The sequence below is a fragment of the Histoplasma capsulatum genome, assembly GCF_000150115.1.
Source record: "Histoplasma capsulatum G186AR genomic scaffold supercont2.4, whole genome shotgun sequence".
NCBI classification, from domain to species: Eukaryota; Fungi; Ascomycota; class Eurotiomycetes; order Onygenales; family Ajellomycetaceae; genus Histoplasma; species Histoplasma capsulatum.
In genome coordinates, this window is record NW_025544804.1 from 2369585 (window position 1) to 2393620 (window position 24036).

The following is a 24036-nucleotide window of genomic DNA, read 5'->3' on the forward strand; positions in this document are numbered from 1 at the left end:
CGAATGCAGGATCTGCTTCACGGAGGAGGTGAGTTGTTCGGTGGGAATAAGGTCCGGATGGATAAAGCGCGAAGGGCGACGGTGGTCGCGAGCAGTTGCTTTGTTTCAGCCCATGATTGACATGATATGCAACCAGCCAATTAGGCGGGAAGAATGTCCTTCCAGCACAAGCTTTGGAGATTGTTATCAGGAAGATTCTTCAGCATATCTGCATGCGCCGAATCAGTTTCACTCCAGGATTCGCCGGTTTTCCGGGCTCCGACCATCCTCAGCCTTTTGGAATCCGAGCGGCCTAGAGGAAGAGTGAGCAGTGAACACGTATTAGAACCACTTTTTGATGAAGTTTTTTGATGCACTTGATGCACATGACCATCATATTGATAGAGTGGTGGGGGGCTCGTTGAACTCGGGCGCCGTGGACCTTGTCCAGTCAAATGCTCAATTGCCGAATAAGAGTTTCGCCTTCTTTTTTGAAGAGGGCAGCTCAAGTCGATTATCTTTGCTAATGGTTTCTTTCTTGTTATTCTTTTTTTATTTTTTTTTTTTTTATTTTTTAGCTCTCCCAACCTTGCTTTCCTTTATCTTCTTAGTCCGCTGAAGTTCTGCTCTGTCTGGGAGGAATTGTTTATTGTAAGCGGAAACACACATCGCCCAGTTGTCCCAGGCGGTTTTTAAAAATTCACGAAGACGGACAATAGCCTTTCGGCAATGGGAATTGAATCGAAAAATCCCGAGAGCAGGTTTCCACCGTGGACGCTAACGACGCATTGGCCGCTGATATCAACAAGACCTCAACCCGCAACGAGGATGTTCGTGAGACAGAGGTTATCACCCCTCCTACTCATCCTCACATCCAGTACAACGCAAAAAGGACTTGCCCGCTCCGTTGATCTTTATCCAATGCGCATTCAAACAGACTGCAAAAAATGATGGGAGTAATAATGGAATTGCTCTTCATGACCACACGGAACGTCGGAATGTGAGTTCATGAGGTATTCTGCTTTTGAGCTGCTTGAATTGATTGGTCAGGGAAGTTGGCGAATGAAGACCTGGTGTTCATTCCAAGGTTGCACTGCGAGCACTGCTGAACAGAGACCCTGCCAACGACGAATGAGAAAACGACATTTCCATACAGAACGTGACAGTACCGGTCGTATTGATGTTGAAACTGAAACTGTCTCGATACTGGGTACGGAGTATATATCCTACTAGTCGCATCCCAGTGAATTTAGGTCACGCACCATTCCACATAGGGGGCATGAAGCACAGAACATCGGACGACGGATGTCAGGGCCGGAGGTATCTCACTAGTCATTGCTTGGGTATACGCTATGTGGGCCCAGCGCTAAGGATCCGTCACCGCGGGACCGGACCCTTGTACCCGGGAAAACTTTAAGGTTTGACTGGAAAGATACGTAGAACCGATTGACAGCCCGTCCTTCGGGACGTCGAAGGAAAAGGGGATGCCTCATAATCGAACTCTCGCTGTATTCTGCAATTCCAACATCGGTTTCCAAATTACGGATCGATAGTTTCGAGCCTCAATGGCAGCTTCTTAAATCCGAATAAAGATCAATAACGATATTTGTTTAGCCTACCTTCCCGTGGCCAGCGCAGTCCTAAACGAATGGGCGCAATGCCAATGCCAGAAATTTAATCTGCTCACACTTGGGGCGCCACTGTAGCGCCGGGGCCATTTGTTGGGCCAAACTCGGTTTGTTTTGGAATTTTTGGCCCACAATGCGAGTGGCAGTCGTTCTTGAGCATTTGCATATTTCTCGAGATGTGTCCAGAACTGGTCGAATAATTCTTGCTCAATGCCCTCCAAAATGGGTTTGGTTCGGGTTTGGACGTCACGTCGCACGAAATTTCGACACGGGGAAGGAGGTTGGTCATTAATTCTCCTTTTGTGGAAAACCTCTCTGTAGTCATTCGACAATGATAATCGAACTCCCTCCACGTTTTCCCTGGTGGGGCGGGGCGATGACGATCTGGCGACACTCACATAAACTTGGCAGCTTCACCGCTTGATATCTTTACTTTCAGTTCGTCTTGCATCACGCCAGCTACATTATTATTGTAGTTTGAACTGGACCCCCAAGCGTGGCGGTGTTTTTTAACCTTGACAAATGAAATGAAAATTTCGATAAGTAACCAATTAATGATTCCAGCTGTCATAATTTAAATTGGCCAATGGAGAATTAAAACTCCACTCATTCGAGGTGTCAAAACCAGATACGAAACGTTCAGCTCGAGATGGCTGAACAACCAGACCTGGCAAAACGTCCCGGGCGACTGGGTCAAGTTGATTAGAATCGACTTTGCGCAACGCTTGCATGGGCTATCCGGGTACTCGGTGCGGTCAAAATACGAATTTCCTGTCACAAGGGTGATTCCTGCATGTTACTTTTATTTCTGCGAGGTTGTTTCACCAGTTAGGGCTCCGACTTCGTTACGGAGTAGTGAATGATGGGATCAGTGAAGGATATTTCCTTGGTCGGATTTGCTCACACCCGTTCATTCCACTGTTCAGAAAGTTTTCCCCTACTTTCAATGCCACCGAGACCCGGTTTCCTCGAATGAAATAACTAGGTAACTAGTTAACTAATCCATCCAAACAGGGTTCTGTAAGTTCAGCTGAGCTGCGAAGATCGTGGACGCTCAGCTGTCCTTTTCCCTGACAGTTTTTCCTTGCCAAATACATGCTTTGTCAAGAGGCAGTGATGGAGAAGCCTTCAGATCGTTGCTGAGATGTGGGTGAGATTTCTTGGTAAGATTCGTGGTGTGCGATGTTTGATGTAATTTTGATTGCGGCTCAAATTTTCCCAGGTTGTTGTCAACATTGAACATGCACTTCACTTAATTGCTCTTTTGACATGAATCGGAGTCCCATACTCAAGGCTGCGAAGTAAACTCGAGGCAACCAGGCAAATTCCAACCAAGCTTCGAAACAACCCACGGCTGCAATCCTATTGGTTTATTGCAAACCGATCACGCAAGGAGGAGATTTGTGATGGCGGCGCTGAATGATGTTCGGTGTTCAGGCCTGTCAAGCACCCGTTGTGGCTCCTTCGCGCGTGCCTGACATTAAATCTCCTATCATTTGAAGCTTTCGACAACACAACCCCCGTCTCTTGGACAAATTAAGCGCCTCATTTAACGCAAAATCAGGTTTGGGTAATAAATATACCTTAATCCGAATCACAGCAGGACAAAACTGACGCACTCCACCATCCACGTCTCGTGTGGTGAACTGCCATGCCTATATCGCTTTCATACTGACAGGTTTGGGAGCCGGACTCGCAGATGGAATGACAATGACCTTCAAACTGAATGGGATTTATGGATGCGCTTTAACGTTCCTCAGCTTATCCGTAATATGAGCGGAAGAACTTAAATAATGATAGGACGCTTTGTCTGCTACAAAGCAGTAGTTCAATGCGATGATCTTTTCCCCTTCTCTCATACTAGACTGCGGATCCCGTTTCGTTGTGGAAATTTTTAAGGGACCAGAATCTTTCATGTGAGTCCACATATTGACATTTTCATCCTATCAACCTTCCGTTGATCTCATACGTCATTGTCATCTTCTGGTTGGATGCCAACGACAGCACACAAAGCCCAGCTGCAGCTCATGAATTTCGACCTGCGGCCACCGAAGTACGTCATACGGCTGATTCGGGACTGTTGGCTCTAGAATTCTCTAGATTCGGGACGCTGATGGCTCGCTTTCTCACGAGGCAACAACTAAAATGACCAAACTTACAGTTGGACAACTCTCATATTGATTCGAAAACCCCTGTCTATTGGCCTCGAGGAAGAAACATCCTGGCTGGTTCCCACTCCCTGGTAGAAGTCCGCAAGAGGGTTTGGCAGTATAGAGGCTAGCTTGCTGCTCTTTCAAAGCGTGGCAAACTGAATTGTGGAAGTTGGGATGTGGAGTTGTGAACAGATCAATAAAGGGCTAAGAGAGCATGGATTAAAATGGAACGACCAATTAATCCCTTCCCACGGCGACCCCCTGTTTGCACCGTTTCTTCGCCTACTTGCTGGCCTATCTGATCCCATCGGAAACTGGTCTCCCTGCTGCAGAGAATTGCCTTTCCGGTCATGCATTTCATTATCGATTCAGAAGAGGTCTTATGTATTGTTGTTCAAAGCGAGAGGCTGCCCCAAAATTCGGCGTCCTGGAGGTCAATTGCGGCAAGGACCTCTAGGAGAACAAGCTTTTTCACCCCTTTTCATCGGCAATAAGACCCATTTGTGGCGTTCCTCAAGTGCAAATACATTTCGGAAAATATTCCGTTTCGTCTGCGCTAGAGAAACGATTGATCCAAGTGAGATCAATTCCATATTGGCTTGTCGTTTAAGACTCATCAGAAACCCAGCTTTTTAGTTTCCCCCTTGTTATTCTTTTTTTGTCCTTGGTTTACGGTTTCGGCACTAACGGAGCGAACGATGCCGTTGTCTCATCCCATCGAGGGTAAGAAACCCGTTTTCTACCAATCATGATGTGAAAGAACCTACCGAGAAACGCAAACAAAGGAGCAACCAAGGAAGCCGCTTCAAGCAAGTCACAAAATGACAAGATCCACAAGAGTTGATTTGCTATCGAACATCCGTGCCCCTGTACCGCACCCACCAGGACATTTAGATACAGTGATATTACTACGGGTAATATTTGTCATGCAATACGTACAATATATTACGCTATCTCGTAACTTATATCCAGCCACTTTGTGGTGGGTGTATTATTGTGAACCGTTCCGTCCAGAGTGTCGGTACTGAATGGTGCTTTTCTTTGGCCTAGATAGCCGCCCGGAACAGCCAACAGCACCTTTCGACTTCGCTACAGTTCAAAGGCATTCCAACTGCCCCTGATTTGAAATAAGGTCTCAGGAATTCTCCTCTGGTAATTTTCTTCTCATTCTATCACGCGGCATACGAGCAAGTGGCGGCAGTGATCTGCCACCCTCAACTGCACGCAATGGTCTCTGGCATGACGAACCATCTCTGTCCAAGGTGATCAACGAGAAGAATACCGCTTATCGCCCAGCGTATAGGAGCGTGCGAAATGAGACTAGGCGTGGAGGCTGATCTGTAATGAGAACGCCGCAAGATAGGAAGCACCGGGTTATTGGCCGTCCTCATCGATGTCGGAGCTCAGGAAATACGCCGCTCGCACCTTGCGCTGCCAGGTGATCTTGCCTGTTTGCCTTCCCCTATCCCGTCCCAATCGAATGGGCAAAGGATCCTTGAAGTTTGCACTACACGCTTAACAGGCTGTTTCCTGACCAATCCAGAAAACGACAGTACGAATTACGATCTACCTTGCCTTACGCCACAAGCAGCGTAGATAAACTACCTTGGTAAACGCTCCCATTTTGTCGTTCCTTGATCCCAAAGGATTTTTTAGTTTCGGCCTATCTGGGTGGAGATGGGTCCTGGCTTATCTCACTGGTTTTGTGGAATGGGGTCAAGGTCTGTATTGACGTTACGTACCCGGATACATGATTATTTGCTAGGTGGATGCCAAATTGTCAAACCCGACTCAAAAAGGCAAAATCCGTCCCTCCCCCGGTCCCTAGAACTGCCTGTGACTATCTCGATCCAGGTGCCTGAAACCCCAGGTATGATAAATAGTGCTGTCATGGTACTGAACTATTTCCCTATGACGCAGTGTTTCGTTCCTTCATCCCCGAAGATGCTGTGTATTTTCAAGACTTCTTCCCACCGCCTTTCTCCCCCCACACATTTTTTTTTTGCTTCGCCTTCAAGATGCCCTTGAGGAGATGTGATATTATGATCACTATTGGTCGAGACTATTTTATGTCTTGTGGCCCTGTCCCGACTGTCTGGGAAGCTTTTAAAAGGATGCCATGCATCCCCTCGATCTCCCAGCCCTCTCGACCTAATAATAATGGGAGGTCACTTCTTTTTGCTTCCTTCACGGATTTAGTTTATTTCACCATTTAACTATTTTATCTTATTAAATTTCAATAATTGCAAAGTTATTTTCCATTTTAAAATTTATTTTACCGCACCTTGGTCGTGAATCTACCATACAAGCTTCACCAAGCTCCTCTTTTCAAGGAATTGATCTTGTCTTCTCGATTTCTGTCTTTCTGTTTTATTGAGTTGGTATCTTGCCTTCTTGATATTTGGCCAATAAATTTCGCAATAGTAAACCTGAAAGCTACCTCTGAAGCTTGTCTCCCATGCCAAAGACTTTGGAGAGGTGACAACGCCGTGCCATCTTGACAGAGACGCTCCCAACACTTCAATCCTCTAGAGCCTGGATATCTGGGATTCAACACGCCCATTACAGTTGTCTGCAGGTAGTACGCCTGGGTGCCATACATATTTTGAGCTTCGTTAGTCGCTCTCGAGAGCCAACAGCTGGCCCTCTATTCGAAGGGCTGACGGGATGCGCAGTCGATTGACCTCAATATTGAGGGGAGCTGCCCTCGCGAAAGATGAAGAAACTCGGTTCCCATCACAGCAGCTATTCGTACTGGGTATGTGTCTTGTTCAGCCCCGCTTGTTATTGGCTTCATATTCCTTCGATTATAGATGATTTCAGATCCTCGCTTGTTATTAAGTTGTGTTTGTTATATCTCTAATTTTGTGTACAGCATTGTGCCGAATATGTGAACCTATCGCTTTCATGTCGATTTTCCCGTATGTTTATTACATGGTTTCTTCTTTCAAAGTCACCGATGACGATCGCAAGATTGCGTTGTATGCTGGAGCAGTAACATCCGCTTTTACATTTGCTGAATTCACGACTGGAGTTTTCTGGGGCCGAATGAGCGACAAATTTGGTAGGAAACCTGTATTAATCATAGGTCTACTTGGAACAGCGATCAGCATGATTGCATTTGGATTCGCATCAAGCCTCCCGATTGCTCTACTTGCTCGTGCTCTTGGAGGGCTTCTCAACGGTAATATTGGTGTCCTACAAACGACGGTGGCGGAACTTGTCACAAAAAAAGAGCATCAACCGCGAGCTTACTCTATTATGCCTTTCGTTTGGTGTCTCGGCTCGATCGTTGGACCAGCGATGGGCGGAGCTTTGGCTCAACCATGCGATAACTACCCCCGTCTTTTCCCTCGCAATACGATATTTGACCGTTACCCGTTTTTACTTCCAAACTTGGTGTGCGTTGTTATTTTATGTTTTGGAATTACCATCGGTATCCTCTTTTTACAAGAGACCCATCCGGAGAAGAAGTTCCATCGCGATAGAGGCATCGAGCTAGGGCGTTGGCTACTTGGCGTATTTTACACAAGGCCAATTCCGGCTCAAACACCTGGTGTGGAATTTAAAGCTCCAATACAACCCGATGAAATTCACGTTTTGGCAGATCATCAACAGTTGCCACCTGGATACCGAAGCATCGAAAGTTCACCCCGCTTGATCTCCGTTAAAGTGCCAGGTGGAAATTTTAACATTGATCCGCCGTCTAAGCAGAGCCGGGCCTTTGTCAAAGTATTTACGCCAAGAGTTACTTTTGTCATATTGAGCTATGGCATCCTTGCATAGTATGTTCCCTACTATATTCTAATTAAGGGTATATATAAATGCGGACATTCCAATCTAACATTTCAACAGCCACAGCGTTTCGTTTGATCAGCTGATGCCGATTTTCCTCAGTACACCAATCTCGGACGTCAAAGCCGAGCTCCCTTTCAAATTTAATGGAGGGATGGCCATGTCAACAAAGAAGATCGGATTCATGCTTGCGGTGCAAGGGTTTTATTCGATGCTAGCTCAACTTTGGTTCTTCCCTTATGTTGTCGGCTATTTCGGAACCCTTTCTACCTATCGTTTCGTCCTCTGTATCTGGCCGGCACTATATTTGGTTGTCCCTTACCTGGTGCTGCTTCCTGGCGGACTTCAGATACCCGCGGTTTATGCAGTGTTGATTGCCAAGATAACACTGCATGTGATTGCTTTCCCTTCAACGAACATCTTACTCGCTAACTCGGCCCCCTGTACAACGGTGCTGGGTGCTATTAATGGCGTTGCAGCTTCGACCGCCAGTCTGAGTCGCGCATTTGGACCTACTGTGACAGGCTATTTACATTCGAAGGGGCTTGAGTGGGGCTACTCCGGTCTTTCTTGGTGGGCTTGTGGTATCGTCTGCTTCTTTGGGGCTGTCGAGAGCTTTTGGATCGGAGAAGACGAACGAAGGGAAACCATTCGATCCGAAAAGATCTGCACAGATGAGTGTGACGATGGTCTCTATGACGAGCGAGAAGCATTCCTCCCTAGAGAGTCCTCTGTGGAACACCTTACATCGCTACTTGTTCGAGCCTCCGGGAATAGCCGACTGAAACATGAGTGCATTGCGAATTCGCAGTCAAGTCTCGATGATATCGAGACACTCAACCTTGATTTGGATGCCTCCAAATCGCCATATTCCAGGGGAACAATTATTTAAGTTTTCCGTCCTTTTATTTTGCCCCCTTCAGCCTTTTTAGATGACTGGTTCATTGGATTCATGGTTTTTCTTCTACTACTTTATAATAAACGAATTTCTTACTCTAGTCTATCCATGCGAACAAAACATAGAACAAAGCCGCCCAACTTTGTTGTGTTCATATTGTTGTCTCAACTACATTTGAATTTTTCCTTGCCTTTCTATCTGTTTATTTGCTCGGTCTTCGGTCTATGTTCCAGCCTACGCATGTTTCCTGGAGTCATTGGCGTTGAAACTAGGAGGGTAATCCACGCAAGTGGAATTGTTTGTCTAATCTCTTTTCTTATCTATCGGTGTCCTTTTTTACCCCAATCGCCCAAATTTATTCTCTGTTGGTCATCAGGGCCTCTTTAACTACTATTGTGATGGCTTTGTACTATCTTTCGGTTTATTTCCAGGTCTCCCTAGTACTGTTTTACATTCTTCTCGACATGAACAGGAATTTCGGTTACGTAGTAGATGGATATGGATATGATATCTGAGAGATTATGGATCTACGGGTTACAAGGTTTGGTTTCCCTTCAGGACAAATTTTCGTTTCCATTCATCTCTGCTGCAACGGTTCTCCCACAGCGATGTGACTTTTCATGACTTGCATTACTTGCATATCATGTCAGTACATGATTTCTAACTTTTGAATTATAAGTACTTTTTATTTTTTTCTCAAGTGTCATTCCTTCAACCTAAGGAATGGGCGATTCGTTGCAGTGCCATTTGGACAACTTTTAGAATACCAAACCATTCTCTGCCATATCCTTGCCTTCATTTGCTCTCGTTTTAATTGTCTATTTACTTCACACAAGACTTTTGGGCAGTCAGAGGACGATTTTCGATACTCAACATGACACGTGACACTTCGAGCCCGGCTCGCCACCCAAGGAATTGCGGCCCAAAGAAGCGACATCTTCCAATTGAAAAAACGACCCCTTTCACCATAGAGGGTGACAAAAGGCACGAAAGGCCAGAAGGGCCCCTCGCCCTTGCGGGGAGAGGGGGAAAATACTCATGCCCAACCCTCCCCCTTTTCTAGTGCCCTTATGGTCTCCGAAGTCTTCATTTTTCCGGGAAATATTTGGGGCCTCTCCAAGACATTCGCAACTCCAGAACCAGGGATAGGATAGAGGCAGCCTCCGGGACAACGGGTTTGTTTTCCGAAGCAGAGGTAAGGCTTCACCTTGACTTTACCCCTGCTCCCGGCGCTTTGTTGTTTTTAGCTTTTTCGCTTTCCATCTGTGCAGTAGTTTTGGTCACTATAAGGTGAATGTCCATGCATACTAGCGTGACAGGGAAGACAAGAAAGGTACTGTACATCATGGTGCAGCTTGTGCATCCCACATGCTGCTTGATCATGAGGCTGAGCACCACTTAGTAAGGCTCCATTCCTTCCCTTTCCTTTCCTCTTGATTCGCTGACAGTCTGTGTTTGGATACCTTGACACAGCTGGAGCTAATCTCCAATGTCAAAGCGACATCACTTCTCAACACCAGCGCAGCAGAGCAGAGGTCAGCTGGATTGTCACCTTAGTCAAATGCAGTCTAAATCCACGCAAACGTGCACGAAAATTCCTGCATATTTTACGATAAACACATGGCTTCGCAATGAGATGCATCGAGATCTCTTGGGAATTGGCATTGACCTCGTTAAATCCGGGTTTACCACAAATGTGAGGGTTCTTTCATGTATGCATAATATACTCATTGACACGAGAAAAGCCCTCTACAAATCTTGGCAATGGTTGCCTTCTTTTTACTTTTTTTTCTCCTCTGGACTTTCCTTCCCTAGACAAAGCTCCATAGCCCAATATGCAGGGCAGTTTGGGTATGAAGGGCAACCAGTTTGGTTGGCGATACTGGAGGAATTGCACTGGAAAAGGAAGAGCAACTCTTCCATATTTTAGGTTTTGTTACGATCTTTTAATATTTAGTTCCTGGTATATTTCAACATTCGCCCGTCTCTCTTTTGCAGAGTTCTAACGATGTAATCAGATGCTTATTGGATTTAGGATTTGCCTGATCAAGACCAATATCTCATTTAGCCCCTCACTTCCACCGGATCTTGGCCTAGTTTGCCTGAAATCGGTTGAAGTTGAAATACGCACCGTGGATCTATAAAGCCTACTATCTGGGGTAAGAAACTGTAATGCGGGCCATACGGGCTATACGGAACATGGTATCCGGGGGGTGAAAATATCGCAATTGACATGGCAAGAATAACTCTCCCTAGGAAATGCCACGAAAAGAGCCCCGGCAAAAATTACCGATTGCTTGCCCGTATTACATGAAGTGAACGATAATTTTATGTTGGTTGGGAATCTAAATGGCAACAATTGCCATCGGTGGCCGCAGGCGGTAAACCCATGAATAATTATTTTCCAATTAGGACAAGGACGGCCATAGGTTGCTTTGAATGGCTGCATTCATCTGGACCGCGGCCATACAATATCGATTTCAACAACAAAGAAACTTGATTTCCACCTCGGATCAGACCTCCTTCCGTGGACCTTCTGGTTCATCCAGTCACAAAATTGCCCGCTTTCTTGCAGTACCTGGATTTTTGCGACATGCGACAACATCAATTTGAAATTGCGGGTGACTTGGATGAAGTGTGGTTACTCCGGGGCGTCAGATTGGAACTGAATACCAACCCTCTATGGCTCATAGGAATGGAATTCATTCATGGCTCATGGCCATTGTTGCTGGAAAATATGTTACCATTGCGAACCAATGCTCAACTGGCAGCCATCTGGCTCGAAACCTTTCCATGGAATGAAAACTTTTTCCTTCTCTCCCATTGAAAACTCGAGAATACTACCTATGGTTATTACAGGGAGCATTTCTGACCAGAAGTCAAACATTGCCAATGGGAACCACACAGGAGACAGCCGCGCACCATTCCGAGTGTGATATTTTATGAACACTTGACTCGACGGCTATCCTCCCGTGCTTTTCTCCCACCCCTTACATGAAATTCATACATACACGGGTAGCGGGGTTCGGTGAAGTTTATTAACTTAAGGAGCAAATTCCGACTGATGTTCGTCAAGCTGACTGGTGTTCTGACTGACCAACTTCCGGCGACTGTGGGACAAAGTAAGTTAGTATTTAGACGCCCCATAAGATGACGCAGCCGTTGCGCTGAACCCGACAAACATAGTTAGCAGGGTTATTTGATCTTGAACACTTGTGCGGCCCATCCCTAATCTCCGCTCATTATCTCCGCATCATCCTCGCTTCTTTGCTGCGGGTCACAGTTTGATTCTCCCTACGTTGGCTCTATTTGAATGAGCGTTCCTTAGGTTCCCAAATGTGGGGAATTGGCTCCATTCCGACGTTGCATGAAACAGTACTTACTATCGCATCACACTATCTATCATTTGGACCCCCCAACAACGGCTTTGCGCAATTCCATTCAGCTGGCTTTTGCTCAAACGTTGTCTCCTGGAACATACATTTATGTACTCTTTCCCGTTTCTTAGATCATAAACCACTATGTCCAGTTGCATTCAAATGCTGGGGCCAAATTACCAACCATACGATCCTCCCGATGGAAAACAAGAGAAGGGGGGTAACTTCGCGGGACCGAACAAATATCGTTAGGTCACGAGGATTTATTTGAATAAACACCTCCAACTCCATTTGTGATCATCCTTATCTGAAAGCTATGATGTCGTTTTTTGGTTATGCCAAGCCTGGCGCCATAATAGTCAGCCTACCTCTTGTGGCAGCAAAGTGGTTAGATTTCGATTGATCTACTCTGCTCTGCTATATCAAAGAGGAAATCATCACACCGCCTGAATCTCAATGAGCGTGGTCATCGTGTGTTCTTGGCTCAAAATCCATTTCCGGCGATTTCCACATCCAATTCCACCCCGCTACCATCCGGCTCTCTCTCCTCGTCCCGCAGCGTTTCAATTTGTAACCGGTGTCGTCTGCAGAAAAGCTGCGGCGATCAGAATCTTCCCCGCTGTCAACCATGCAAAAAAAACCCCGCGTCACTGCGTGTGTGTTGACCCCACTACGAAGCTGGCGATACCCGGTTTTTCTTAGAGTCCCGCTTGGCATACTTTGGAAATTGCTCGTCGACGATGGCATAGATTTCAGATCTCCGGAGCCGTATGAGGGAGGAGATGTAATAACCGAATTAATTGAAGGCAAATCCGTCGCATTCTTCACGGAAATCAGTTCTCAAACTCGATGCAAGCGTAGTGCAAATCCCGCTTACTGAAAATACGACAAGCTAGAAAATAGTAATTGTGGCCGGAAGGGATTCGAATGCCAAAGTCAAGAGCGAAATGAAAGGGAAGATGAATTGGTATCTAGAGCGCCCTCAAAACCAGATCAAGACGACAACTCGAAGCTTGACGTGGATAGCAAATGCCAACCTGATGCAACCAAACATCGGCTCGATAATCTGGTATCGAACGTTGGCATGGCATCGGTTCAAGTTGCTTCAGATCCGAAATATCTTGGATCCACCTTTGAAATCTCATTTGCACGGGTCGTTTTCTCAGCAGTTGGAAACTCCTTTTCTACCAGTTCAACCGAACGCGGGGGTTTGAGATCCGCCGAACGCCAGACAGGAGGAACATTAGCAAGACCCGATAGCTCGAGTTCTATGTGTGATTCCATTTTTGGATTGCAGGAAAGGCCGATAATGAAGCCAAAACTTTTCCAGGCTAAGTGGTCGCAAAACAGCTTGTGACTTTATATTTTGAACATGCGAACCTGCAGACTCCAATATTGCATAGAGGCGAGTTCATGGAAGTTTTTCATCGGCTATATTCAATTGACCAAGAGATACGATTTTCTCGGGACCTTTACCTTCTTAATGTCGTGTGCGCTGTTAGCGTAGGTATAATTTTCATTATCAATAGTGACGTCCAAGGCTATGATGAGGAACGCCAGAATAGCCACAATAGATCCTTTGCATCCTATCCCCAGAAGAGACAGAACTAATTTTTCCAAGATTATCAACCAGAGGAATACCACGCTTCCGCTATCGCATATTTGGAGGCTTTTCTTAGGTCATAGCAAAGCTCTAGCGGCTTCGGTGGCGTTGAGAAATTGTAGGTAGTGTTACTTTTTGCGAGCTTCGCCTTGCCACGACCTGTCACGCCCGGCCTGTTGTATATAATAGGTGTTGCAGTACGCCTTGCGATTGACCTTGAGCTGCATTATGAGGATGGAACTGGAATTGATTCTATCGGTGAGCAGGGTAAGCAGCGGATAAAATTAAATTTAATATTGCCCAGGACGACAAATCCGCAGAAGACTATAAAAGAAGATGGGAGATCGGCTCTCAAGTGCATGGGAGGCGGGAATGGTTTCGGGATCTCAGTCGCCGATTGTTGTGGTGTACCTACAGCCTTGACCGGTTGGTCAGCATATTTGTTGGACGCCCTTTTGATCGCTGACCAAGTCATCACAACCGATATCCCGGTTCCAGCCCTACCATGACGAATGCTGAGGATACAGAGGATGAGGATGATATTCACCTTAATGTTGCGGAGGCCGGGCATCAGGTTAGAAAGCTATATTGTCATCTGCATCGGCCTAGGTTGACTGCGCCTCATCTTTTCATGGCGGGTTAGTTTTACTATTTCTTGTGTTCACTCTTTGGTTGAGCAAGCTCTTGGGTATTGTGCTGACACAGAAATAGGGATATCATTTCTGAATGCGATTTGGCATTCACCTGTTGTTCGACGCCGGCTGGCATGTGAAATATCTTCCTTGTTCAAGTCGGCCTATTCTGTACTGACGAATCTTGACAAAAAGATCTTAGATGATGTCGTCTTCACTGTTCTCGCCACGACATCTGTCCTGGGTGATCTTAGAGAAATGCCTCCCTGCAGAAGCCTGTCGGGATGCTTTTGAACGGATGAGTAAAGCAACTGTTCAAATGTGTCTTTCTACGACCGGATTTGGCTCAGATGCTGCTTTGCTTGGAGCAACTAGGCTGAGAGCTGCTGGAGAGCCTATTTCACCCAATATTGCTATTGAAACGGTGCAAATTTATGAAGAACACAGTTCTCATCCATGTCCATGAGAGCACAGCAGCAGGGAGAACAACATCGTCAGCTACAACCTACCCATTCCCGGTCACAATACGACATGAAACTTCAGGACTGTTTTCCTAAAGAATTGATGAATGAATATTGCCACCATCCATCGTCTCAATACGGCAGTGTCAGCAACCACTTACCACAGCACTCTATATTCACGAACCATTACCATTCCCTGAAATTCCGAACCAGCAGCCCTATTCAACCTCGAAAGTCAACTATGACGATGCAGATTTTCGACAGAGCAAGTAAACTCTCACCGCTATAAACGCAGCTTCACCAGCGTCAGGGCCAACACCAATACCGCTACCTGCGTCCCCAGCAGCAAGAATATTCCTGCTCAAACAAAACACCACGCCTGCAGCATCTCCTCAAAAACAAACACCGGCCCTTTAACGTCCCAGCCCTCGCACAACGGTGGCCGGGAATACCTCTCCAACAGCAAATTCCTACACAAGTTTGCCGACCACATTTGACGCACGCTGCCTCAACCTGCCCCGATGCTAGCATCACCCATAACCGATAGCAATGCCGGGAGCAAGAATAACAACAATAACCTCGACGACACTACATTGCTGGTAGTGGGTCAGACGGAATGCGAATGAGACTAACATCAGCAGAAGTATTGAGGGGGATAGATGATATGGTGATTAAATTTACTTTATATCTATCTTGTCTTTGTTATCCTCGTTCCTTGGATGTTTGATGAGTAGCTGTTCAATACATTCCCGCTTTTGTATATATGTGTTTATGCCAGTACTTTTACAATCTTTTTTTATGGCCTTCTCATCTTATCATGTGTTGCTATTTGGTAGTCAATTTTGTATTATGGCGACGATTTTGTATGCAAAATTTAGAAATTTTCTCAAATGTTAGTACTCGCTTTTGCTTTATCCAGGTCACAACTGATATTTCAAGCCTTTCGAATCACAGGCAATATGCATTTAAAGCCCGGTTCCCCCGCCTCCCAATGGGCAAGTTACGGAGGGATTGCAAACGTCAGTGTGCAAAGCAGAGCAAATATGTTGATGCTGCTCAAGTCTAAATTTCCAATGAATAGTTTGTGGATATGTCGAAAATGCAAATTAGGAGCTTCACAATGTCCTGTACAGACAGTCCTGTTTTTTTATTCCCAGGCCCCACTTGGCTAAACACACTGTTGGCCGCTAAGCCGCCTTAGACACTCGAGTTGGGAGAGAGCACATGGCGGGTATTTTTGTGACAATGGGATCGTCAGGTTCGTCAAATCGCTTAATCAATATCGGAACAGTCCGGGAAGAGAATATTTCGGCATACATTCATACATGGCAACAGCCTGCATGATGATGGGATACTCTGGCGATGCGGTGCGTTTATCTCTTTTGCCAGTCTCGGCTTCCCGCTACCAACAAAGCGTCCAAATTGACGGGTCATGTTGGAAAATGTTTGAACCTAATGTGTGAATGCGCTGTAAGGCAAGATGAGATTGTAAAAGGTCGAAGTTGGAAAAGGAGGATTGTGCTTCTACGTTGACATCTGTCGATGCAAATTGACGGATCCCATCATGATAATATTGCATTGCCTTGGTACATTAATTAATTAAGCATGTGATAAGTTAACCTAACTGGTGGATTCAATGAGCAAAGATTATAAAAACAAATATGTATCCGTCCTTAGCAACCACATGGGGTCTTAAGGCTATGTCCATGCCTGTTGGGTAAACAACTAAGTTAGTAGTTAGGGCTAGCTGAATCTGGGGCTGGGGAAACCCGTCGCCGAAGAAAAAAGGAATGAAAACATCAACAACAAAGACAACCTCGGAACACATGGAGGATAGTGAGTTATCCCATAACAAAATCTTCATTTATCCTCCCTCACCAGCCACCCTTCTACCTCTGCCAAAAGTAAGCCGATCAAGACTTGTGTCACTCGAAGGCTTCTCTTAACCGTCGTCTCTCCCAACCGCTAGCCACATCCCTCAGTTCTCTCCCAGGAACGAGGCAATCTTCAGGTACAGCAGTTTTTCTCCGAACCGTCTGAGGACGATGCAAAATTCCTCTTCCTCACATCGCGTCTCTCCCTGGAGTAGCTTCCGTGCACGCTCTGCATTATTGGACTGAGAGTGGCTGTTGCTGCGAGTACTGCTACCTGACAAGCCCAACCAGCCTCAGATATCGTGCCAAAGACAAACCCAACCGGTAAAGTCGCCCAATTCTTGTCCACACACACACCTGGGTCTGCCCGTGTCTTCGTCGTTGAATCTGTCTTTGCAGTAGCTCTGTTTCTCTCTGCCTTCCCATTTATTTTGCCTCACTTATTGCTCCCTGGTCTGCTGGACCACTCAGTTGTTGGACCGACGGGAGATCTCTCCGTTTGTGTGACGTGCTGGCATCCTTGCCATCTGGTCGCGGAGGAAAATTAAAAATAAACGAAAAGTCTGCATTTATCCGCTTCGGAATGACACTGGCTAATCATCCTTGTGGTTCTTCCAGTCAGCTACAAATTGTGCGCCATCAATCAATAATTGTCCCTCTCGCCTTGTGATTCAAACCAGTCCTGTACACTGAAATTCGGTACCCGAGGATGCCCCTATATTATATCCATCGTTTCATATAACTAGTCATCTTTTGAGTGTGGGATTGGGCGCCCGTTCTATATCACAAACAATACGTTTACTACGTGGTCATCCTTCAACTACTATTTCATTTTGCTCCTGTAGGAAGTTATCCTTCAAATAACGATGCGCACATCTGTTCCCAGTGATCAATGATAAACGCGGCCTCTCCTACATTTTGCTGTCCAACCCAGACAGTTGAACACAATCACCCGGAAACTCCTTCCTCCTATCGTGCCTGTCAGGTACGGATGGGACTGTGAGAATGGTGAAGGCGGACATAAAGAAGGATTACTATGCCGATCTAGGCCTTGACCCGAAAGCTGAAGATGATGAGATACGAAAAAAGTACAGGAAGTTAGGTGGGACATTCCCCCTTCCCCACAGTGTTTATGCTGCATGATCAGGTCGTTACTAATAAAATTCCACGCCTTCTTATAGCCTTAAAATTCCATCCGGATAGGAATCCAGGGAAAGAACTCGAATTTAATGCCAAATTCCAGGCCATCCAAGCTGCATATGAAATCCTTATAGATCCTAAAGAGAGATTAAAATACGACACGAGCAGGCTCCGGGCTGGATATGGTAAGTGCTATGGGCCGCCCAGAGCAAGTGCACCTCCTCGGCCGCAAAATACACAGTCAAACCACCCTCAACCTCGACGAGCACCCACGCCGGCTAACCACACTGGAGCCACCCCAAACCCTACAGGTCAATCTAGGGGAACGCCAACACCTGCTGCGCAGCCGCGAAGACCTAGTGAACCAAATGCCCAACACCACCCTCAAAGCTTTCCACACCCCGGCTCCTATCCCGCACCTCCTTCTGCCGGAGCACAGAAATACACAAGTTACGCGAAAGCAACTTCGCAAAAATGGGACAAGATCTACGAGGATACGCGAACCAGGGCGGATGCATTCCGTGGATTTAGGGGAATGAAACCGAACGTCAACACAGGTGGATGGTCAGGGTTCGATCCAAGGACAGGCCGATCCAACCAATCAGGATCAACTCCGCAACCCTCTCAACGCCCTCAATCCGCATATGAGGCATTTTTCAATGCCCCAAAGGCATCTCCGCAACGTGCACAAGCAAAGAAAAGACAAGGATTTGCTCCCGGAACTCCAGGGGGAGATGAGCCAATGGCGCAGAATACGTCAGCCTACGCCAGTTATAATAGGGACCGGACTTCTTATTTTCAGTCTCAATTTGAGTCCGCGCCTGCCCCGACGGCAAAGAAGTGGCCGCCTCAGGAAGAATCGACAAATAATAATAGTACCATTCCAAATCTCCAGAGAACTAGCAGTAAATATGCAACTGCTGGTGGGGAGAAAACATATGTATCGAGTGCCGGAGTTGGGCGATCTTCTAGTTCTAGGAATTCGCCTTTTACTGAATCTGATTCTCGGCCCCGTACCAACCCACCAAGTCCAACCTCTCCCCGACCTAATCGTGGAAGGCATCACAGTGCCAGCCCGAAGTTGAAACCGAACCGCAACCGCAACCGGACCATTTCGTCTTCTCCGTCACCAAGCGATTCGGAGGAGGTTGATATATCATCCAGACCGAAACGGACTCCACGGAGTAGGATGTTTGCGAAAACAGACCCTATGACTATGGAAACTGATTCCGGTAAGGAGCCTTTGGGCTGGGCAACCCATAGAGCATCTTGGCTACTTTCTGAACCCCATATGTTGCCTAATATAACTCCCAGACAGAACCTGCGGGGGCGATGGCATTCGGATACTGACTTTGAGAAACCTCAAGGACACCACCCAAACAACGTGGGATTTAACCCTCATGCCTCCCATGGATACGCTCCGGCTGCGAAAGACCATCCACAGCAGGCCCCTACTACCGCAAATAACCCACCGAATCACGCGACTGGAAACCCTTCTGAAAATTTAAGGAAGTCACATAAGACTGAGAATTCCAATAATATGTATGGCCCATCTCCTAAGTCTTTCATTCGCGAGTGGTCAGAAAGATGGGGTTTCACTTCATCGACCACCCCCTCTGATACCCCTGACCAATCATTCCCACTTTGGGCTTATCCGTCTAGCATCCTACCCCAGCTTTCTAAACTTCCAAATTGGAGAAAAGAAGATCGGGACCAAAGTTTTGGGTTCCCAATTACAGATGAGATAGCGCATGACGGACCTCAACTTCAGATGAACCCACTGGATTCAACCCAGAATAAGCAGACAAGGATGAAAGCTGACCCAGTTTCAATTCCCAGTTTTGGCCCGTTTGCAAGCAATAACATAACTCTCAACGGTAAACCCAAGAGCAGAAGTCATGAAAGCATCGACGTTACCTTCTCCGCCACCGATTGGAGCGGCAAATTTCAGCATGCAACCGAATTCTTCGCGCCGAAACCTTCAAGAGAGCCTCCCTTTCAACCCAAGCCGTCCCGCGCTCGCGGCAAGAGTATAAGCAGGCCAAATTCTACGACACATCCTCGACCCTTCCCACCACCTGGGAGTACGAATCAGAACCAAAGAGATGATTCCAAGAAGTCGTCCCATTTTACGGAATCTGGATTCTCAGTCGACAAATGGAAGGAGGAAGTTCTGAAAGCCGATATTTGGTCTATTCCCCATAATGAACTACCTCACCAGAATCCAACCCGACAGAAAAGTCCTCCAAAGCAACCGAAACCAGTCATGAGGCGGAAGCAAACAATACCCAAACCAGTCTCGGTCACGACAGAATCAGAGGAGGCGGAATCGACGCTATCGCCTGGAAACACCGATGAACCCAAATCAGCTCCTGAAGGTGTTGAAGCAATGGATATTGATGAGGAGCTCCCGGCGAGCAAACCGCAACGACAACATCCTGCAGCACCAAATCCAAAAATAGACTCAACAGTCAAACCTCCTATTGCAGGCTCAACAAAACCCGCGCCATCTCCTCCCCTATCCAACAATACCTTGAACCTAAAACATCTCGCCAACGTTGCGCCATTCACACCAACCAATAGCACCGGCATCAACGACCTCAATGATCTTAGCAGCACGCTCCCGTTCGAATCTAGACCAAACGACAGCAGTGGTCCTCGACTAACTATCCGTCCACAAGACCTCGCACTTCCAAAACCCCCAAGAGTTCCTCCGGTGCCTAATTTCTCAGCTGCAGACCACCCCCACAAGGCTGAGGTACAGTTAAAGTGGGAACGTTACGTGACTGAAATCAACGCATACATGCACGACTGGAACGTATTCAACCGTACCATGCTCGGTCACTTCAACGCAAGGCAGCAGACAGTCGAGACGGGGCTTGCGCCCAATTGGGCCCGGGCAGTCGGTGACTCGGCACGGTTACGTATTAACGACGGGGTTGATTCAACAGTGAAAAAGGCCAACAAAACGACGGTGAATAATGATGGCGCTGTACAAGATGGCGATGATGACAACGACGCTGACGATGAGCAGCTGGTTGCTGGGAGCGCTAAGGGGGGGTTTAATGCCTACATGCGAGGTGTCAAGGAGGATTTTGTCGTAAGGCAACATTGGGAGGTTGCGTGGGAACGCCACTTGGCATGTTTGGAGACGCTGGATGCGACACGAAGGTTCATGAGGGGAGGAACCCGGCAGCGGCGCATGTCAGCTGGAGGGGTTGTGGGATAGTTCTGGCTCTCTATACTTTTTGTCCCCTCGTTTGCTTTCGTGGATATACACTTTCTATAATGGGAATTGGCACGCGTCGGGATTTGGGATATGTACGAAATCCGTACATACCATAGGGCAATCTGGTACCGATTTGTATTGAAGGAATATACTCATGGTTTACTTGGGGAGGGCTGGGAGAGGAGATAACGTATAACCGACGATATAGGGAGGAGAGTCATTTACCATCACGACGTTCATAACAGGATTGGACTGTACGATTGGAAGCAGGAGTTCTTTTTTCTTCTCTTTAGTGATATCCATATTCCCCATGCTCTTGCGCAGCTATACCCTTGATGCTTTGCTGGGTTGCTTGCCCTTCACTTTCTTATTCTTTTTTTACTGTATGTTGCTTCTTATGTGATCTATTTTTACCCATGAGGTGTAATTGATTATGTGTTTCTGTATATTTATATCATGATACCAATTACTCCGTACTATTATGACATTGATCATGTTTCTGGTTTCCGCTTTGGGAAGCATTAGCCCTAAGTGCAGCCCTAAGCCCTAACTTGACCTTGCCCCTCGCTGAAATTTTATTTTATTTTATTTTATATAATTTCATTTGGTTTTTTTTTGGTTTTTTTCTTTCTCATGAGAGAAAGAAAAGGTTTTTAGCTTTGTAAGGATCAGATTGCATAATAAGAACATGGTCTCTCAGCATGCCACATCGTAGGGATGAATTCCACCGCCGCCTCCGATTTGCCCCGCTATCAAATCTAAATTCGGCTACAAACTCCAAATATTTTTGCACCGTGACTGATCCATTGCTGCTTCCCTTCGGTATTCAACCAGCCATATTTCATTTATTGCTTGCGAAACTACTATGCTCTCAATTAATTCGAGTGGATGAACTGGTCATAGAATTCTCATTCAGCTTATTCAATCTCAATTGGAAAAAGTAGACTTGTTTTGCTGGGATCACGCGGGATAGTATTAAAGGAAGAGATAAGAGACAGGAAGATGGTCACCATTGTTTTAGGCGCGCAGTTTGGTGATGAGGGTTAGTCCAAGGCCAACACTTGTCCAACGTTGTTGTTTATTCTATCAAATCTGTCAGTCAGCCTAAGCAATTGTTCGCAATGAAAACTAACACCAAGAATCTCATTCTTCAAAAAACTCAGGCAAAGGAAAAATCACAGATCTTCTCTCTCAATCTGCTACACTTTGTTGTCGAGCAGCTGGTGGACACAGTGAGTTTTGCAGTCCTTTCTCCTACCTCTCCTTCACATTGCACCAGACCGATATGAGAGATGGTGGAAACAATCGACAATGATTGACTCACCAACCCCCGCTCCATTCAACCTGCAGATGCGGGCCACACAATCGTTCATGATAATATAACCTATGACTTCCACATCCTTCCCTCCGGCCTCATCGCCCCCGACTGTGTCAACCTCATTGGTACCGGAACCGTCGTGCACCTTCCCAGTTTCTTCAAGGAGCTAGATGCGCTCAAAGCCAAGGGCCTCAAGGACGCCCATGAGCGAATATTCATCAGCGATCGGGCGCAGGTCTGCTTCGACCTGCATTCTGTTGTCGATGGGCTGGAAGAGGCGAGTTTGGCAGGGAAGAAGGTCGGGACTACGGGGAAAGGGATTGGGCCTTGCTATAGCGATAAGGCGGCCAGAAGAGGGGTGAGGATCGGAGAGGTTCTGGAGGAGGGCGTGGTGGAGGACAATCTACGGAAACTGGAAGCGGGATACCGAGCGCGGTTTGGAGAGCTGAATTACGACCTTGAAGAGGAGATTGGGAGGTTCAATGTATGTGCATTCCCCTTTCCCAGTTCCAGAGCAAGACCAGCAGACAAAAAGTTCTGAATAAACGGTACTGACCTGGAGATTCCCATTCAACAAGGAATACCGCACAAAACTCCAACCCTACGTCGTCGATCAAATGACCTTTTTGGCAAAATACCGCTCCTCCCCTTCCATCCTAGTCGAGGGCGCAAACGCCCTCATGCTCGACATCGACCATGGCACCTACCCCTACGTAACCTCCTCCTGCACCGGCGTCGGGGGCGCCATCCAGGGCCTAACCCTCAACCCAACCTCCATAAGATCCATCATCGGCGTCGTGAAAGCCTACAGCACCCGCGTAGGATCCGGCCCCTTCCCTACGGAACAGAACAACGCCATCGGCGAAAAGATGCAGACGATCGGGCGTGAATTCGGCGTCACAACCGGTCGACGACGTCGCTGCGGCTGGCTCGACATGGTCATGTGTCGCTACAGTAATTCGATCAACCACTACACCTCCATCAACTTAACCAAGCTGGATATCTTGGATGACTTCGATGAGATCAAGGTGGCGGTCGCGTATAAGCTGGATGGGAAGCGGTTGGAGTCGTTCCCTGCGCTGCCTGGTGTTCTGGATAAGGTTGAGGCGGAGTATGTGACCTTCCCCGGGTGGAAATCGACTACGATGGGCATTACGAGGTGGGAGGATCTGCCGGCGAATGCGCAGCGTTATATCCAGTTCATCGAGCGGGAGATGGGCGGTGTGCCAATTAAGTGGATTGGAACTGGTCCGGCGAGGACGCATATGATTGAACGTGAGGTATAAATCACATACCTCTGTATAATACTTACATGCGTGTACCATTCCTAGGATTTTTTACTCCAGTTTCCTGCTCCGTGCTTTTTTTCTTTTCTTTTTTTTTTTTTTTTTTTTCTGTTACATCTCCTTTGTTCGTTATTATGAGCTCATTTTGATGGGTATTGCAAATGTTTCATACTCTTATCCATATAGATAGATGATCTTGTTTTTTCTTTACTTTCCTCCGAGTGCTTTTGTTTTTCTTCAGTATATTTATTTATTCCTTTTCAATTTTCTGTTCTGATTATGACAACATTTCTCGAATGCGTGGCGTCGAAAATTTCTCCCCCACCTTTCCTTTTTACATTAGTTTATACGGAGAACTTATTTTCCCTTTGTTTTCCTTTCTTTCTGTTGTCACCTCCGGAAGCCCTTCCACATCTTGCTGTATAGAGAAATGACTCGGAGCAACTATAGGGTCTTTGAGTAGATCTTGAAAAGCAGGGGAAGGAATCACCATGCTGAATAAATTTAGATTGGGGATCCATATATATATGCCAGGTGGGGGCAGGTGGTATCATGAAAATAATCTGTGGAGCTTTCTTAAGTTCCATACATTGGTAATAGAAGTCAATATCAGCAAAATTGGAAAGGGGATAAGAAAAGAAATGGATGATGAAAAAAAAAAAA

At 46.5% G+C, this 24036-nt stretch overlaps 6 protein-coding genes across 6 annotated transcripts; 5 read left to right on the forward strand and 1 right to left on the reverse strand.

Moving 5' to 3' along the window:
- Positions 1–1307: 1307 nt before the first annotated feature.
- HCBG_03843 (uncharacterized protein) lies at positions 1308–2178 on the reverse strand (the record flags this gene model as incomplete). The annotated part of the gene is made up of 3 exons (XM_045430892.1): positions 1308–1485; positions 1599–1967; positions 2006–2178. The coding sequence occupies 3 exons, from the start codon at positions 2176–2178 to the stop codon at positions 1308–1310; spliced, it is 720 nt and encodes a 239-aa protein (XP_045289035.1).
- A 4298-nt stretch (positions 2179–6476) lies between these two features.
- Positions 6477–8447, forward strand: HCBG_03844 (uncharacterized protein; the record flags this gene model as incomplete). The annotated part of the gene is made up of 4 exons (XM_045430893.1): positions 6477–6518; positions 6636–6681; positions 6714–7545; positions 7616–8447. The coding sequence occupies 4 exons, from the start codon at positions 6477–6479 to the stop codon at positions 8445–8447; spliced, it is 1752 nt and encodes a 583-aa protein (XP_045289036.1).
- A 4011-nt stretch (positions 8448–12458) lies between these two features.
- Positions 12459–13187, forward strand: HCBG_03845 (uncharacterized protein; the record flags this gene model as incomplete). The annotated part of the gene is made up of 2 exons (XM_045430894.1): positions 12459–12687; positions 12727–13187. 2 exons carry the CDS (start codon positions 12459–12461, stop codon positions 13185–13187), a joined length of 690 nt encoding a protein of 229 aa, XP_045289037.1.
- Positions 13188–13938: 751 nt separating this feature from the next.
- On the forward strand, positions 13939–15152 carry HCBG_03846 (uncharacterized protein; the record flags this gene model as incomplete). The annotated part of the gene is made up of 4 exons (XM_045430895.1): positions 13939–14007; positions 14268–14489; positions 14513–14795; positions 15055–15152. The coding sequence occupies 4 exons, from the start codon at positions 13939–13941 to the stop codon at positions 15150–15152; spliced, it is 672 nt and encodes a 223-aa protein (XP_045289038.1).
- Positions 15153–17405: 2253 nt separating this feature from the next.
- On the forward strand, positions 17406–21036 carry HCBG_03847 (DnaJ domain-containing protein; the record flags this gene model as incomplete). The annotated part of the gene is made up of 3 exons (XM_045430896.1): positions 17406–17502; positions 17852–18772; positions 18908–21036. The coding sequence occupies 3 exons, from the start codon at positions 17406–17408 to the stop codon at positions 20767–20769; spliced, it is 2880 nt and encodes a 959-aa protein (XP_045289039.1).
- Positions 21037–21586: 550 nt separating this feature from the next.
- On the forward strand, positions 21587–23870 carry HCBG_03848 (adenylosuccinate synthetase AdB; the record flags this gene model as incomplete). Its single annotated transcript, XM_045430897.1, has 4 exons — positions 21587–21811; positions 21933–22001; positions 22120–22571; positions 22666–23870. 4 exons carry the CDS (start codon positions 21772–21774, stop codon positions 23371–23373), a joined length of 1269 nt encoding a protein of 422 aa, XP_045289040.1.
- Between the last annotated feature and the right edge of the window lie 166 nt (positions 23871–24036).